The sequence below is a fragment of the Bombina bombina genome, chromosome 2, assembly GCF_027579735.1.
Source record: "Bombina bombina isolate aBomBom1 chromosome 2, aBomBom1.pri, whole genome shotgun sequence".
Lineage (NCBI taxonomy): Eukaryota > Metazoa > Chordata > Amphibia > Anura > Bombinatoridae > Bombina > Bombina bombina.
Window position 1 is genome coordinate 341,364,112 of NC_069500.1, and position 18,349 is coordinate 341,382,460.

At 38.9% G+C, this 18,349-nt stretch overlaps 1 protein-coding gene across 1 annotated transcript in view; it reads left to right on the forward strand.

The window, feature by feature from the left end:
- Positions 1-18,349, forward strand: part of HECTD4 (HECT domain E3 ubiquitin protein ligase 4) — a 666,929-nt gene that overhangs the window by 459,506 nt on the left and 189,074 nt on the right. The window contains exons 43-45 of the mRNA XM_053699752.1: positions 2,306-2,421; positions 3,379-3,482; positions 5,361-5,522. Coding sequence (XP_053555727.1) covers positions 2,306-2,421; positions 3,379-3,482; positions 5,361-5,522 — 382 coding nt within the window. The remainder of the gene's footprint in view (positions 1-2,305; positions 2,422-3,378; positions 3,483-5,360; positions 5,523-18,349) is intronic.

The window sequence follows — 18,349 nt, forward strand, 5'->3', positions numbered from 1 at the left end:
GCACCTATATTTTTTGCTCTTTATTTCTTTTCCTACCTTTTTTAAGCTTGGCTATATGTCAGACTAACTACCATAAAGGTGGGAGGGGTTATATAGAGCTCTTGGGGTTTGGGGATCTCTGCCTTCTCCTAGTGGTAGAGAAGGTAATGGATTGTGGACTTACCACCATGAAAGAAATTAATTTATCAGGTAAGCATAAATTGTTTTTTACAGTTGTAAATTTATATACACTATTTAATAAAAAAATGGACAGTCTAGTCAAAATTAAACTTTCATTAATCAGATAGGGCATGCAATTTTAAACAACCTTCCAATTTACTTTTATCATCAAATTTGCTTTGTTCTCTTGGTAATCTTTGTTTAAAACTAAACATAGGTAGGCTTATATGCTAATTTCTAAGACCTTGAAATCTGCCTCATATCTCAGTGCATTTTGACAGTTTTTCATAGCTAGACCGTGCTAGTTCATGTGTGCCATATATATATATATATATATATATATATATATATATATATATAACATTGTGCTCACTCCCGTGGAGTTATTTATGATTCAGCACTGATTGGCTAAAATCCAAGTCTGTCAAAAGAACTGAAATAAGGGGCAGTCTGCAGAGGCTAAGATAAGAAGGTAGTCACAGGGGTGAAAAGTATAATACATTTGTAGTAAATCCTAGCATTTTGTAAACACTTGAATTTACCAGTGCTATGACTAAAGGGGATATCAAATACTTCATGCTGAAAGTTCCATGCAGCATAGCTGCCAACTGGTCCACACAGCTATTGACTAAGAGGTGGAAACGTCACCTCATTGAAAAAAATAGCTTTCTGCTGTGGGAGGCCTGAGGAGCTCAGCGCAGCATACGCTGCAGGCAAATATGCTAATTTCTAAGACCTTGAAGGCTGTCTCATATCTCAGTGCATTTTGACAGTTTTTCACAGCTAGACCGTGCTAGTTCATGTGTGCCATATATAGAACATTGTGCTCACTCCCGTGGAGTTATTTATGATTCAGCACTGATTGGCTAAAATCCAACTCTGTCAAAAGAACTGAAATAAGGGGCAGTCTGCAAAGGCTAAGATAAGAAGGTAGTCACAGGGGTGAAAAGTATAATAAATTTGTAGTAAATCGTAGCATTTTGTAAACACTTGAATTTACCAGTGCTATGACTAAAGGGGATATCAAATACTATGACTAAGAGGTGGAAACGTCACCTCATTAAAAAAATAGCTTTCTGCTGTGGGAGGCCTGAGGAGCTCAGCGCAGCATAAGCTGCAGGCAAATAAAGGAACTTTAGCATGAAGTATGGCTGAAAGTCCCCTTTATTTATAGCAGGGATGGGGAACCTCGGCCCTCTAGATGTTTCTGAACTACATTTCCCATGATGCTCAACTGGACTTCAGAGTGCCTAAGCATCATGGGTAATATAGTTCTGAAACATCAGGAGTGCCAAGGTTCCCCATCCCTGATATATAGCACTGGTAAATCCTAGCGTTTTAAAAACGCTAGGATTTACCATCACTTTAATATAACCGTGTTGGTTGTTGAAAACTGGGGACTGGGTTATAAAGGGATTATCTATCTTTTTAAACAATAACAATTCTGTAGTAGACTGTCCCTTTAAGTTTGGCCTAATTAATTAGCTTTTAGAATTACTTTTTACTATTCATTTTTAAAGTGAAGGTCAATTTTCATGTGAAAGTGACCGGTTTTTAAAAAAAACTATTAAAAACCGGTTCACTTTCATTCATGAAAATTGACATGGCACCATATTTTAAAAATACTTACCTTGTTCTTCTGAAACGCCACTCTGAAAAAATGCCCCGTCTGCTTCTTCCTGGTTTACTTACCCAGCAATGACGAAACTGGCTTCCTCCAATCACGGTGTTGCCTCAGGTAATGATTACCCCGGGGGGGAAGCCGTGATTGTCATTGCTGACGTATGAAGAGACTTGCGAAGGGCTGCTGAAGCACTGGAGGGGCTTCAAGAAGAAAAGGTAAGTATATTTAGAGAAAACGGCTGAAATGTCAATTTTCATGAATGAAAGTGCCCTTGTTTTTAATAGTTTTTTTAAAAACCCGGCACTATCACATGAAAATTGACCTTCACTTTAAATTAAGATAATTTCTCGATGTAACATGTCTTCTTTAACCATTTATCAGTCATTTAATCTATTAATGTAATGTGTATTGTTTATCATTCTGCATAGTAATCCATTATTATTCTCTTTTGAAAGCCATCACTTTGTTTTATTGCACTTATGCATTTAATTGTATTGAATTCTGGCGTTTTGTCTCTTTAAGAGCTTGTCTAGTGATGGCTCAGTTGTTAGAGGACACCTCATTCTGTGAAGAGTTTATACAACAATGTCCAGCTGCTGTTGAGGTTCTAAACTTGGTTGCTCAGGAATGCAGCCCGGGTAAGTTTTTATTAATACAATAACCAGTTCTTTCAGTGGAATATGGAGTATCTTCAGTATTACTCACAAATCAGCAGTTTGCAAAATGCTGTTATAATTCTGAAGGAGTGCTAATGCACAAAGCTTTTTGTGGCTGTGGTTGAATGCTTTTATATGTTTGTACTTTAAATTTAAAGGGATGTGAAACCCAACCTTTTAACATATTTTCCAATTTAATTCTATTATCACATTTGCTTCATTCTCATGTTATTCTTTGTTGAATAAATACCTAGGTAGAGGTAGCATGCACATGCCCGAAGCACTACATTCTAATGTATAATATTGTTGCAAAACTGCTGCCATATAGCTGCAGACACGTGAATACTCCTGAAAACAAAGAAAATCTGATAATAGAAGTAAATAGGATAGTTGTTTAAAATTGTATTCTCTATCTGAATCATGAAATAAACATTTGGGGTTTTATGTCCCTTTAAAAAAAAATATATATATTGTTGCTCCAGGGCAGAAAATCATATTAGACTTAAAAAATTTGCCATTAAAGAGGGAGCATTTGTCTATATGAACAATATTATATGTGGGCTATATTTTTTTTATTTTGCCCCCCCCAATTAAAAAAAAAAATGTAAATGGTCACACCTAACAAGGAATGTACTATCATGCTCTTTACAATATATTTGTTTAACTTTACAATTTGTTAATAATATTTGTGTTTTGATCATTTTCACTAGATTATGTATTCATTTCAGCTTGTTTACCATGTAGATATGGAAGAGTTCTATACCTATAAGTGTTTAACTATACTGAGCCATTTATTAAGTGTATCAGTTACCTACTTTTAACTTCTAGTGGCAGATGAGGTTATTAAAACACATACTTTAAGCAAGACAATAATTAGTGCTGGGTGAAATTGCTAACGTGGAAAACCTTATGTATTTTAATATAATTGCTTTACTGCAGGTGAGCGTCTTTCAGTGGTAGAAGTACAGTGTGAGAGGCTTAGGATGTTGTATCGCGACTGTGCACGGCCTCCTCCTCCACCTTTACAGACAGAGCGCAGACAGGTACATTTCTAGCATCTAGAGATTACTCAACATATGTAGTTTTGCTTCTAAATAAAGTTATCTTGGCTTTTCCTGGTTAATATTTGTGTGTGTGTGTGTGTGTGTGTGTGTGTGTGTGTCTATGTATATATGTGTGTCTATTTAAGAGAGACTACAGTTGATTGATATAACAAATCTGTTTATCTGTAATACTTACAGATAAAAATATTATGTATTAAAATAAATACATAAATAAATTTATCTCATGGTTCTCACTAGACACTAAAATTGCATTTCACTGTAAGGTGGGATTTCATGAGAGAGAACCTGTGAACTTGTTGCCTTTCTGACACCACATTTTTAACCATTTTTTATATTTTAACCCTGGCCATTTTTTTTCTCTCAATATTTTCTGTTATAGATGGGACACCACACGAGATGATTTATGGTAGTGACCCCTTTATCTATATCTATTAAGTTTCTTTCTGAGGGAGAATATTTTTTTTAAATTAATTTATTTATTAAAAAATATCCTTGGCAATGTGATGCCAGTGTAGATTTACTCCACAAATGCTTAACAAAGGTAACTGTAGCTAAATTAACTACCCAACACTTTCTACAGTGGGTTTTTCTTGAGCTTTGGGATCATACATTAGTTATTAAAGTTCCCAGTTCAGTGTTTTCAGGTTGCCTGGACTCCTAAAAGTATCTTGTCTGCCTCCAAGATTTGTTAGTTAGGATGCGGTCTCTTTGGAGATTAAACACATTAAACACATCTGCTGTCAGATGTACTAAACGCTTCCAGGTCTTTTTACTGCCAACAGTGGTTTCTGATGTTGTTTAATATATTCTTCTCTGCTGATGATTTTTTTTTTAAATCTGTTGTACAGGATGTAATGTATTACTGTTTGTGGCAATTTTTCATTGCTATAAACAGAGGGTGTCTTTCAGTGTTGTACCCATCCCAGGTTGATTTTAAAAAAAATGCTTAAAAATAGTGCTCTTCAGCAGAGCCTCTTAAACTTTTTCCTCATGTGACAAAATGTACATTTGAAGAACAAGCGGAGGTCTACAGTCGAATTGCTTCACTGCTATTATTTAGTTATTAATTTGCGACTTAGCTCACCATTGTACCAGGGACCCCTTCTGCTCTTCTGTCTCCCAAAGCATTGTATATTATCTTATCTTATTTTTAAGCAACACCCCAGAGTGGTCCTGACCCTCAGTTTAAGAAGCAGAGTTTTAGAGAATGCTGTGACAAACATTGAATAACTTGGAAACAATTCACATATACCTCATTTGTTGAAAATGCTTACAGGTTGACTTATCAAATTTTTTTGTTTTAAGAGTTAGATCTTCTGGCATGCAAACATAATTTCAAATACAACTTTTCAAGGTCTGAACAGTCAAATTAACCAACAAACTAAAATTAGTTTTCATCTGACAGGTATTTCCATTGAAAGCTCTTAAATGTGTTGACATTAAAGAGCAATTGCCAATGGCTTTTCCATTAGCTAGACAGGGTCATAGAGTCCTTACATAATTTTTTCACCTACGGTTTTGCTTACTTAAAACATATCCTTCATTGTTTAAAACCCAAGAGTACCAAAGAATAATTTCTGCATAAATTAAACATGATTTTTTTTTTGTGCTTCACTCAGGACTGTTAAAGGGTGTAAATGTATAAAACGGAACACTAGTTTGATCACTATAAAAATTACTTAAAATATCATCTTACTAAGATGACCGACTATTATGCATGTTCTACAGTTCCAATTAAATGTGAAACTGATTTGCAATTGGTGAGAAATAATGCTCATTATGCTATCAATGTGAATATGCCAACTTATTAAAAAATACTTATGGTTGCTTTATTTTATTCATCCAATTATGTTGCAGCCTAAAGAGATAACATGGAGCCCATCGCGAGTCTTCCCCCCTGTGAGAGCCTGTATGTTTTCATCTCATTTAACGGCTGTAACATTCCTTGCTGATCCCAGTGCTGGTGGAGGTTTACCAAGGGGAACATTTATCTATGCTATGTCTCCAGTCCCTGTACAAGTAAGAATATTTCTTAAATGTGCGGATTCTGATGGGTCAGTTTATTTCACTTTCTTCTATTGTATACAGACAATTGAAAATATAACTTGGCTGGCATAGGCTTTGTAAAATTGGTTTCCAATATCTTACTAAATCAGCTACAGAGTATTTAATGTATTGTCAATTGATTGTTTAGGTTTATCTTTGTACTTGAAATAACTGGGCATGTTCAGTGAAATCACAACTTGTTGTTCTCAAGAACATGTCCTTTTAAATGGGCTGAGTCAACAGGAATAATACTCTTCCCTATCTTAACACTCACTTTAAACACAAAGACAAACACTTTGGTTCTGCAATTTTCTTTATTGGCTGTTTCATTTAAAGGAACAGTCTACTCCAGAAATGTTATTGTTTAAAAAGATAGATAATTCCTTTATTACCCATTCCCCAGTTTTGCGTAACCAACATGGTTATTTTAATATACTTTTTACATCTGTGGTTACCTTGTATCTAAGTCTCTGCAGACTGCCCCTTATTTCAGTTCTTTTGACAGACTTGCATTTTAGCCAATCAGTGCGGCTTTTAAGGGCTTAGAAATTAGCATATGAGCCTACCTAGGTTTAGCTTTCAACAAAGAATACCAAGCAAATTTAATGATTAAAGTAAATTGGAAAGTTGTTTAAAATTGCATGCCCCATCTGAAATTTCATTTTGACTTGACTGTCCTTTTAAATGTGTTTTTACTGTAACTATTTAACATTCAAATGTTCCAAATGTTTTGTATTTTTAAATATTTATTTATGTATATATCTGTGTATATATATATCGACACCTGTATTTATTCTTATAGATATATAGGTATAGACATATATTTTAGAAAATAGTTTTATATATATATATATATATATATATATATCCATCCTATATAATAAAAGGCCAGGTATGTTTGTCTGAAGCTGTTATGTGCAGTAGAGACTGCAGCGCAAGACAAACATAAGAGAGGGTGCCCGGGAGCGTGGCCGGATGGGAGTGGATGTGGCTGGGGGGTGGGCGGTTGTGACCGCTGCATTGCAGAAAATGGCCCGTGTACAGGGAGGGATGGGGCAGCTACACTACAGAAAAGGGGTTGCTACAGGAAAAAAGGGACAGAGAGGAATTGGGCAACTACTCTACAGAGAAGGGGTTGCTACAGAAAAAAAGGGACAGGTAGGGACGGGGCAGCTACACTACAGAAAAGGGGTTGCAACAGAAAAAAAGGAACAGGGTGGGATGGGGCAGCTACACTACAGAAAAGGGGTTGCTACAGAAAAAAGGAGACAGGGAGGGATGGGGCAGCTACACTACAGAAAAGGGGTTGCTGCAGAAAAAGGGACAGGGTGGGATGGGGCAGCTACACTACAGAAAAGGGGTTGCTACAGAAAAAAAAGGGAAACAGGGAGGGATGGGGCAGCTACTCTACAGAAAAGGTGTTTGGGAGTATGGGGGGGTACTAAATGGCAGGCAGGAAGGGGTGAGGTGGTGGGACCACTTCACTACAGAAAGAAAAAGCTGGCAGTACCTAAGATGGCGGCAATAGTTATAGGGGCGAGGGTTAGAGAGCTGTTGGAGGGGGATCAGGGAGGTTTAAGGGTTAGGAGGATCCTAGACTGCAGAAAAATAAATATAGAGGGATCAGGATAGAGGGCTAAGGATAGAGGGAGAGTGATAGTGGGTTAGATGGATTGGGCTAGATGGATAGGGAGGGATAGGGATAGAGGGATAGGTATACTTCTTTCCTTAAACATTTTGGCCCATGTACACAGGCTATAACACTAGTGTGTGTGTGTGTGTGTGTCTCTCTCTCTCTCTCTCTCTCTCTATATATATATATATATATATATATATATATATATATATATATATATATATATATATATATATATATATGTGTGTGTGTGTGTGTTTTAAAAAAAAAAAAAAAAAAAAAAGGAAGCAGTTAGCACGGTCCCAATATCCGAATGCCCTGAAGTTAGCACACATCGGGTTTTGCTCTCTCAGAAACAATTTACTTTCAACTAACCCACCCAGTGTTTGTGTGAGTGCAAAAAAAAACACATTTTAGTACACCACTTGTAATCAGGCCCTAAAATGTATTTAAAATTGTCATTTAATTTAAAATGTGCAAAACTTCTTAAGAACTCTCATATGTTTATTGTACCTTTTGACTTGGCCAATTTGAGGTTGTTGCAAATGAGTTTGTCTTCTGCTCTTGAGCAGCCACTTAGTGTGCATCTGGTTTAGAAAATACAAAGCATTTTTAAATAAATGTAGGTTAGATAATTTGCTTTTTGGCCTCTGAGGTGCGTGGGGCATTTCTTACAATTATTTCAGTGTTTCATGTCCCTCACACTCCAATATAGAACATTTTATATTACATATTGACATATTCGTATCCAGTATGAATTTTTATGGTTAATTGATTTTTAAATGTTTTTATTGATCATGTTTCATTACAAATATAGAAAGTAGCCTTTTAGGTAAAGGTAAACCAACAAAATTTAAACAAACATCTTCACCAATAACTGAACAGATTGATATTATGCTAGATTCCCCAGTATTTCTTGAGTCCTCCATGATCAAGCCCCGGTCGAGGGGGATGAATTGTTTGAGTCTGTAGGACCTTAAGAATTATAGCCTTTGGTTTCCGTGACGTAGTTGTGACCTTCCAGTCTATTGAGATCAATGTCTTAGATCTTCTCATGTGATCGATTAATAGTTACAAAGATCAAGAATGATCGTCTAGGGTTCAGTATTGGCGATACTGTAGTATAACATTCATTGAAGTATAAAAAGAAGGAAAAACCAAGAAAAATTCAGAGAATTAAAAAAAAAAATAAGAAAAAAAAAACAAAAGCCACAAAAAACAAGTGTAAACAAATTGGTACATCATTTTTGTAATTTTTTTTTAAACATTTCTCGTTTATATAAACCATAAAGTTTTTCTCACATTCTAGTTATGCTTATTGAATCTATGTGTAATTCTTGTTCCCCTTATGTCTCTAATTCCTATATCCTCATCAAGTGATGTTAGATTTCTATGTTCATGTGCTATCTTATCCTATCATGTTGTTGATACGTTATTCATAATCCAATAAAACCAAATCTTCTCAAATGAATCTCTGGTATTCAGGATCCATGGTGCTGATTCATACATTCTAAATGTATTATTTGCTTTATTTCTTATTTCTATCCATGAGGGCACCCCCACCTTCCAGTGGTAGGCTATATATATTATGGCTGGTGTGCCTGTGAGATATTAAGGTGTATCTCTTCCTCTAGTATATTGCTAAGCAAAGCTGAAAGGGAGCACCATATTTGTTTGACTCCTTCACAATCCCACCACATGTGCCTAAAGGTACCCACTTCCCCACATCCTCTATAACACAAGTTTGAGTTAGTTGGAGACATATGATAAGTCATGACTGGGGTTAGATACCAGCGATATGCTGTTTTAAGAGAATTTTCACGAAGGTCTGCGCTAAGCAGTCCTCTGTTAACCGAGAGCAGTCCTCTGTTAACCCATGTTTGTTTCTCAAAGGTGGTTTTTTTTATGTGTTCTTCCCATTTAAGCATCAATGAGGTCTTAATGTTATTAGATTTTGTTTGAATAGCTATATATAAAGTTTATATTGTGTGTTTTGGTCTAGATACTGAAGAGTACATTTTTTTTTTAAACTGTGAGAGGCTGATTTTTAATGCTGACTATATATTTCCGTATGGATGAGGAAAGTTGAAGGTATTGGTACCACTGTAACCCAATTGGTGTCAGTTTATCCGGCATCTGTGCATAAGTAATAAGCTTCTTAAAATTAATTAACACATCCGCTACCCTATACAACCCCTTGTTTGCCCATTTATCTATAATAATATAGAGGTCTGTTGGTGGTAGCTTTCTAATTGGGATCATCAATGAGTGAGGAGGTAATATTGTGGTATATTCTGATAGCCATTTCTCGGTTTGTTTGGTTGATTCATGTATGGGAGAGCTATGTATAGGTGTTTTACGAGATTGTGTATTCTATAATATGTCATCTGCATGTGTTAGACCCTCACCTTTAATCATGTTTATGTGATTCTATCTGCTAATGTGTAGTAATACTTAGGCTTATGACTTTTTCGGAACATAACGGCTTTATCATCAGTTGGCGCGATTTCTTTAGATTTACGTGCTGTTTTTGTGACTTGCATGGTGCACCTCGTGACCATGTGCGGTTATGTTGTTTTCCACTTACGTATTCTGACTGTTTGCCGACAGAGAGAGTCTGCTAGTTAGTGGTCTGGTTCACAGGAGGTGTTGAGTGCCTCATCCATTGGGGGTGTAAAAAGGGTGCCGGTTGGTGTTTGTCATTTTTGTAATCCCAAAGTTATGGAGGATTCTAATTTTTTTAGACATGGATATCTCCGATTCGGAGAATGCGTCTTGTGATGAATATGAAATGGCCCGGGTTATCCATGCCCATCACTTATGTTCCGATTGCCATTCTAGAGTACTCTCTTCTCCCGAATCATGGAACTTAGAGTGCGTTGAGCCATCCGCCCCCGAGTATTCCATGTCCTGTGAGGCACATGCCCCAGAACCTTCCTTTGCTACACAAGCAGGTGTCCCTATGGCCTTTACTAGCGTTGGCCTCTGAGGCTTCAGGGCCCCAACCTCGGGGCCAGGGACGCCTATCGATCTGGCGAGGTATAATTTTGCCTTCCGTTATAGGCTGGCACATCTTCGTGTCCTACTAAAACATGTTTTGGCAGTGCTGGAGGATTCCAGTCCTAGTGGGCCGAGGGATCCTCGGCCTTAGATGCTGGATAGCAAGCTGGGTTAGACGTTTGGGGATGAAGCTAATCTCCTTGACGTCTCCATTTTTCTTTCTTTCTTTTATGTATCGGTTCCAGTTCTGAGCATGGGTGAATGGGGCCTCTGATCGGCTGGTCCTGTTGACGTACCCATTCTCCTTTGGCGTTCACCCCCGGATATCCGGATAGGATGTATTTGATTTGTTTTTAATAAGCTCACGTCTAATGGAACTGATACTTGCGATTTTGTGGTCGCGTGGGCACTTCCTCAGAAGTTGCGCACTTTTGATTAAGAATGAAGTTAAGTTTCTAGTTCATATTATCGAACCTTCGGGTCAATTTTTCTTGGACCTTAGACAGTTCTGAAGTGTTCTTGTACCAGGCAGGTACTGGTCGGAAGCTATCTGCTTTTCCTTGGGTTCATGTCACCCTCGTAGTGTTGATTATCCTGTCGGATTCTGAATGTCACTTTGGCCTATTGATATGGACTCTGGGCTTAGTGCGTAGATCCAACGCTTCTGGAAGGAAGGTTGTGAGCTCCGATTTTAGTTGGTCTTTTTCTTTCAATTTGCTTGGGATACGTGACCGACTTTTTAAGATATCATCATGGTTTCTAAAGGTCCCTGTTTACTTGGAACCATAGTTTTACATTCCTTTAGGGTTTGGAGATGTGTATGACCTTGGGAGGACTAGTATTCTGGGTGGTGGACGATTTATGTTTTCACTTTCGGTATCTTCCGGTTGTTGACTCTTGTAGCCCAGTCACATTCCTTTTGGCGGCGTTGGAGTCTCCTTTTCTTCCCATCTTGAGTTGGGTCATCTGTGTCTGGAAGTTCAGGCATGTCCTTCCTTTTCTCAGCGTCTATTTTGCTCTAGTGCTTGGAGTGCAGAGGGGTGGATCACCCCGTCCTTTCTGCCAGGAGCGGCGAGGCTCCCATTGTTATTCCTGTTACAGGATTTTCGGGAGTCTGACCCTGGGAAGATCTCTGGAGACTATCGTCTTCTTAATCTAGGAACTGCCCCTTGTCATACTGTGGTCTTTAGACTCTCAGGTGCTTTGATCTTATGGAGATCTAGCCTTTGGGCTTGCGAGTAGGAGGTCAGGGGTCAGATACAGACCTTTGCCTTTCTGGGGTCAAGAAAATAACCATTTTATATACACCAGCGTGTAGATCAGGTGGTTAAGCCTGTCTACCAAGGATTACCTTATGATCCGATGTGGTTGGCGTTATCTTAGACCGGTCAGGAGTTTTTTAGACTCTTGGGTTTGAGGCTGTTGCTGGTACTCTACGTCTGGGGTGGCGAAGTCCCATAGTGTAGTGGTTATATTGTCTGTTTAACACGCAGAAGGTCCTGGGATCAGGACCCAGTGGGACTAGTGCACAGGTTCCTTTGAGCTGCAAACCAGAGTAATTGCTTTAAGAAGGTGGAAGACTCAGTCTTGGGTGCGCCCCTAACCATAGGAGGCTACTTATGGGTTCCTCAGGCGGTTAGATCTTGCGATCGGTCCCGTTCTCGTGGACTCTGGCTTAGGACCATGTCTCTTGCCTGAAACGGGCATGGGCGGCTCAGTTTAACCTTAGGGTTTAGATCTCTTGCGTGTCCCTTGAGGGGACGTGGTGTTTTGACCCTCATGGGAGATTAATAGCTGCTTGGGGCTTAAGTTTGAGGTCTCTTTCACTGGTCCCTACTTGTCTTCCCGGGACATCTAATGCTTCCTGGTAGACTTCCAGTTGTCGTATCAACTGGGCTGGCGATTTGGGCCGAAGGGTCTCGCCTCTATTGGTAGGGTGGTTACCGTTTATTTTCTTCCTTTTCTCCTCAACTAGGGTGGGGGATTGGTGCTTGCGTAGCTCTCCTCGATTTGGAGGTACCTCAGTATCCGTGTAGGCCTGTGGGTCCTTTTATTTCTCGCATCAGATGGTCTTTTCCCTTTCTTTCGTACTCAGGATCATGGGACTGGATTCTGGTATTAGGATGCTGTGGGTCAGAATACTTCTCGGTGGGTTGAGGTCCCACGATGGCTTAGGGTCAGCTTTGCTCCCTGGACTTAAGTCATTGTGAGTTCTTGTTTTTAGGTGGCTCTGTGATCTCACGGAAGAGCTCTCTTTTGGCTGCTAGGCAAATTATCCTGTCTGTTTGTCTAGCCGGACGGTTCGACTTGTCTATGAGGCAATGGGAATCTCGCGTTTTTTTGGAGCACCATATGTGGTATGCTGCTGTGTCAGGAATATGAGGTTGTCCCTCTGGTCATCATAGTGACGTTTGTTCCTGAGTATGGCCTTATCTTTCTGGTCCTTGTCCACTTGGGAGTTCATCTTCCTGGGCAGTGGTCTTGTGGCAAACTTGCGTTTGTTTGAAGTTTTGATTTTGAGCCCTTGTTGGATGGTCCTTTGGATCTCTTAGAGCAGGGGTCGCCAACCTTTTGGACCTTAGGGGCCACTAAACTCACAATTTTGAATCCCGTGGACCACTAACATGATTTTTTTTTAAAAGGTACAAACCTCTATGTATGTATGTATGTATGTATGTATATATATATATGTGTGTGTATGTGTGTATGTATATATATATATATATATGTGTGTGTATGTGTGTGTATATATATATATATATATATATATATATATAGTAGCAAAAAATAGGACAGCCACCACGACTAGGATAAAACAACACTTTTATTCCAAAACATTTAAAAACTGTAGGACAGCAGTATCCAATAAAAAAGGGTTAGAGTGAGCAGAGCAAAAATGGGCTTACGCGTTTCAGCATAAAGCCGTAATCATAGCCTGGTATACATACATATACATACACCCATACTGTACAAAACTAGTATAACCATAGCTAAGTTTACATTATGTATATATTTACACGTTTTTAAGAATTATTTTTTTGAATTAACTAACTGAATGACAGAACTTAGAGAATACTTCTAAATGACAGATGAAGGGTGAGTGCCAGCTTTTGAGCTGGAAACAGAGAGGCAGAAAGTGGGGAAAAAATAATTATGTTTAAAAGGACCACAAGATTTTCAAGTTACCTCCCCAGTTAGGAATTATTCAAAACTACTTATAATCATGAACAGACATTGGATTCATAAATTAAGTTTATATCAGAAAGCTCTCAATATGGATGTGAGCTAACAACGACTGATGTTACTGGTAATTCTTACAATACTGGTGGGATATGGCTGATCTGCTGGATGGCAATTACTGGAATTCAACTGTGGACTCTTCCAGTCAGAAGAAAAGAAAATTATCAGGTAAGCATAATTGTATGTTTTTTTTAGTGTGAGGGGGTATGAGCTATTGGTAGAGCTTCACATTTATCGAGGTTGATTTTATATCCTGAAATCTGTAAGAATTTATCTTAAAGGTTATATAGGTTTGGAAGAGATATCAATGGCTTGGTAATTGTAAGCAGTATATTGTCCACAAATAGGGTTAGTTTATAATCTAAATTAGAAATTTTTGCTCCGGTTATGTCTGGTAATAATCGGATTCTAGCTGTCAAGGGTTCTATACAGATAGCAAATATTAGGGGGGAGAGGGGGCATCCCTGTCTTGTACCATTTAGTATAGGGAATGATTTGGACCTGTAACCTGCTGATACTACTTGTGCTGTTAATGTGGAATAGACTGCCTGAATTGCTTTAATAAAGGGGCCATCAAAGCCCATGTGGAGTAGAACTGTCATCATATATTTCCAATCTATCCTATCGAACGCCTTCTCCGCATCTAACGAGAGAAGCAGAGAAGTCCCCCTCACCAAGATGGTCTATTATGCTCAGCATCCTTCTGATATTGATATTGTCCGGGGCTTCTCTATTTGTTATGAATCCCACATGATCTGGGTGTATAAGGGATGGTAGTATTGTTTTTAAACGGTTGGCCAATATTTTAGTGAAAATCTGGAGGTCTTGGTTTATAAGCGATATAGGGTGGTAGCTAACGGATAATTTAGTTTTTTTTTCCTGCTTTAGGGATAACTACGATTTTGGCTAATTCTGATGGTATCTCATAACCCTATAAAAGATGGTTACAGTTTTTTGTGAGGTGGGGCAGTAGGATACCTACTACCTTTAAATATTTGATAACTTGTGTGACCTCTGTGGGGGTTATGGGGGCATTCAGGACCTCTATCTTTTTCGGATATGGTTGGCAGAAGGGCGTCTAATAGGAATCTATGTGTCCATCATATCATTTTCCATAATACAACGCAAACTCATCAACTATTCCCTGAGGAGATGAGGTTATGCTGCCGTCTGTCTTTTGAAGAAGGGGGATAGCCTAAGCTCTATTTCTTTCCTGTAACTTGTGTGCTAGAAATCTGTCCGGCTTGTTAGCAAAGATAAAATATTGGACTTTCAGTTTGTTTATTACTCTGGTAGCATTATTAGTTAGTAAATTAGCTAATATAGTTCTCTTTTGTTGTAGAGTCTGTAGGATACTGTTATGTGTTATTTTGTGAGTCTTCTCCAGACTTGCTATCTCCTGATGGAGTTTAGCTATTTGTTGTTTCAGCTGTTTGGTGTGTGCTGCTTTTCCTTGTAATAATAGGCCCCTTAGATATGTTTTGTGAGCGGCCCATGTGTATAGTGGGTTCAAGGTAGTGTCTACCTTTATGTTCCAGTATTCTCTAAGGTGCTTTAGGATTTGGTCCTGAGCTGAAGGTTGTTTAAAGTATTGTGGGTCATATGTCCACGATTTTTCTCTTGCTATCTTGAACCCCATCTAAAAAGAGAGATATTATAGAGTGATCAGACCATACGCATGTGTGGATCTTGCAGGATATTAGCATCGGATGAAGGATCTGGCTAGCGTAAATATAGTCGATGCTTGTGTATGTTTTATGTGCAGCAGAATAGTAAGTGGTGTCAGTTGTGGTACCGTATAGTGTCTGCCAGGTATCTATGAGAGTATGGGATGCGAGGTGTTCCTGTGTGCTATAACGATTATGTTGTTGTTTCTTGTGGGACAAAACACCTTGTCTAGGTGTTGTATTTGGAGACATGGGGTGATATTAAAGTCCCCTGCCAGAAGTATTCTATTTTGACACCATTGTGTTAGAAAATATGAAATGTGGTTAAAGAATTCAGTTTGTTTTTCATTGGGTGCATATACGTTACAGAACTATATCCGTGTTGTTGATTTGTTCTTTGACAATTAAGTATCTCCCTTCTTCATCTGTGTGTGATTGGGGATTCATGTGTGAATTTTAGGGCTGAGTGGATAAGGATGGAGACTCCTCTTTTTTTTAGTAGAGGTTGTGGCATATGGCAGTGTTGTTGAAAGTGTCTGGACCAGTATGGGTATTTGGTGTTTAAGAAAGTGAGTGTCCTGGAGGAAAAGGATATTAGCTTTAAGATTAATGTATTGGTTTGACATCCAAATTCAAACCTCTCACATTGTATATTAATTTTTTTAATCATAATATTTGGTTGTGTTCTAAGTTATAGGTGAATTAATAGATCTCTCTAGAATAGCATCATGTAAAGTATCTGTCTGATGGGGTGCAATTCTTATCCAACCACCTGTTATCATGTTGGAGGGGGATGTGCGAAACGCATCAGTGATATAGAGACCTGACAAAAGAAAACACTCAGTTGTGTGTGTGTAAAAGAAAAATAATACAAAATAATAAAAAAAAAGTACCCTTATAGAAGGGTAAGGTGTTAGAACAAATGTCAGCATTTTTTATGTGGGTGTGCAATGCTGTAGTAGGTAACTGTAAGTAAAGTGTCATCTGGAGGATTATATTGTCCATGGTGGACACCTATCCTAAATGTGAGTCACATTAACAACTATTGGTAACAAGAACAAGATAACATAGATATTAAGTCTTATAAAACAACAACTTATTTGGAGTTATATATTTTTAAACTCCTTAGTTAAATATAGAAGGAAGCCTTATGAAAGGATACTCAATTCGGAGTAGTCAAGCCCTCATGACATCCAAAGGCTGTCTCCTCACAGTTCTATCCCTGTAGGTGCATTCTAAAACTTAGTTATGTGTTTCATTAGTTTTTAGGACGTCGTCTATTCACCGTTTTCCACTTAGGGAGTGTGCTTGATTTCAATAGTGCTTGTGGTTCCAATGATGTCATGGAGGTGGTTGAATTAGGTATTTGTGGAGCCTCTAGGCCCAATTGTTGGCACATGTCTGGTATGTCTTCCGCTTCCCTGATTGTAATTGTCATGTTGTCCTTTAGAATATGAAGAGCAAAGGGGAATCCCCATTTATACTGAATCTGTTGTTTTCTCAATAATTGAGTAAGCGGGCGAATGGAATTCCCTCTTTGTAGAGTCCTGAGGTATAGGTCCTTGTAGAATTGAACAACCGAAACTTGGAACTTGAAGGTAGGGTTGTTCCTGGATGCTGAGAGTATCATTTCTTTGTCTTGGAAGAGGAGGATTTTCTTTATTACATCGCGTGGAGGAGCCTCTCCTCTAGGTTTAGTCTTCAGCGCCCTGTGGGCTCTCTCCATAGTGAAATCTGAGTGTCCATTGTCTCCCATTATACTTTTAAAAAGTTGCAGCAGTTAGGAGGGTAGATCCTTACCGGTGATAGATTGCGGTATTCCCTTCAGTCTTGTATTGCTCCTTCTACTTCTATTTTCTAAATCCTCCATTTTGTCTTGCATCTCTGTTAGCAGTTGTTTGTGCAAGGATATAGTTTGTGAGACAACAGCAATGTCTTCTGTGATTGCTACTTTGTGTTCTTCCAGTGTATCTATTCTTCCTCCAAGTTCAGCTATATCTGATCTGATTTCTGTCAAGCTGGTAGTGACCGCGGTGTGCATAGAGTCCATTTTATCCCATAATTTATCAAAACTAGATGATATATATTGCTTTGAGACTAGGGATTTTAGGTCTGCTTAAGTCACAGGAGTCTGGTCTGTGTCTGAAGTTGTAATTTCTGGATCTTAATCCATTTCTTCTTCGTTTTCTTTGTTTGGCTAATCTAATTTTAGATGGTTTAGAGGGTTTAAAATATGTATTCAGGGATGAGGTTTTACTTTGCTTGTCTTTAGTGGAATTTCTGGAAGACATTTTCTTATTATATGGAAAGAGTCCACACCTGCATTCATTACTTTTGGGAAATAAGAACCTGGCCACCAGGAGGAGGCAAAGACACCCAGCCAAAGGCTTAAATACTCCTCCAACTCCCCTCATCCCCCATTCATTCTTTGCTTTTCGTCCCAGGAGGTTGGCAGAGAAGTGTTTGGACGTTTACTGTCTGTCTGAGTTATAAGAGACCTTTGGGTCTTCTTCCATTGTCTCCGGGTGAGTTGGATCTCCGTTTAGGGATTTGTGTTTCCTGGTGATGGTTGTTCCCTGCAGGAACTTTGGTTAGCTCTGGGTTTTCCGGCTTAGTGCCTTTCTCTTCCTTGTGTTCTCTGCTTCTGCAGAGGTGATGGGGAGACTAGTCCTGCTAGTAGGATTTTTTTTACTTCGAGGTATCCCTTGGTTATCTTGAGGCTTTGAGAAGTATCTTCATACGACTTCTTGCCTTGCTCCTTGGAGCGTTGGAGCTAGGGGTGGTTCCTTCCTTTGGTCGGGGCTTTCGAGTTCTTCTTGCTATTCGGATTCTCTAGATATGCATCCATATCCCTGTTTCTGGCCTTTTGGCCAGTTGGGGTGTATAGTTCTAGGGTAAGGTTTGCCTGAACTATTAGGTGCCCGGACCTGTTTTTCTCCCTGAAACTTCTGGTTGCTGAAGCTTCGCTTTTCCTTTTTCCTGACCCAGTTTTGGGTGGTTTTGGAATCTTGGATCTCAGGGCTAATCAGGGTGTTCCACGGTAGTGGAACTTGGGCTATGTCCCTGCTCTATCTACCTGACCTGGTCATGGTTGGCCAGGTTTTCAGAGTATTTTTTACTCTTTGCCACAGAATATCCCATGTCATCTAGTGGTTAGCTGTGTGGCTTGCGCCTCAAGGGTTGTTGGTTCATACCCAGCTGCTGGCGCAGGATGTTCAATTTCTGGTGCGCCTTAGGGTTGCATTCCCCTGGTCAGC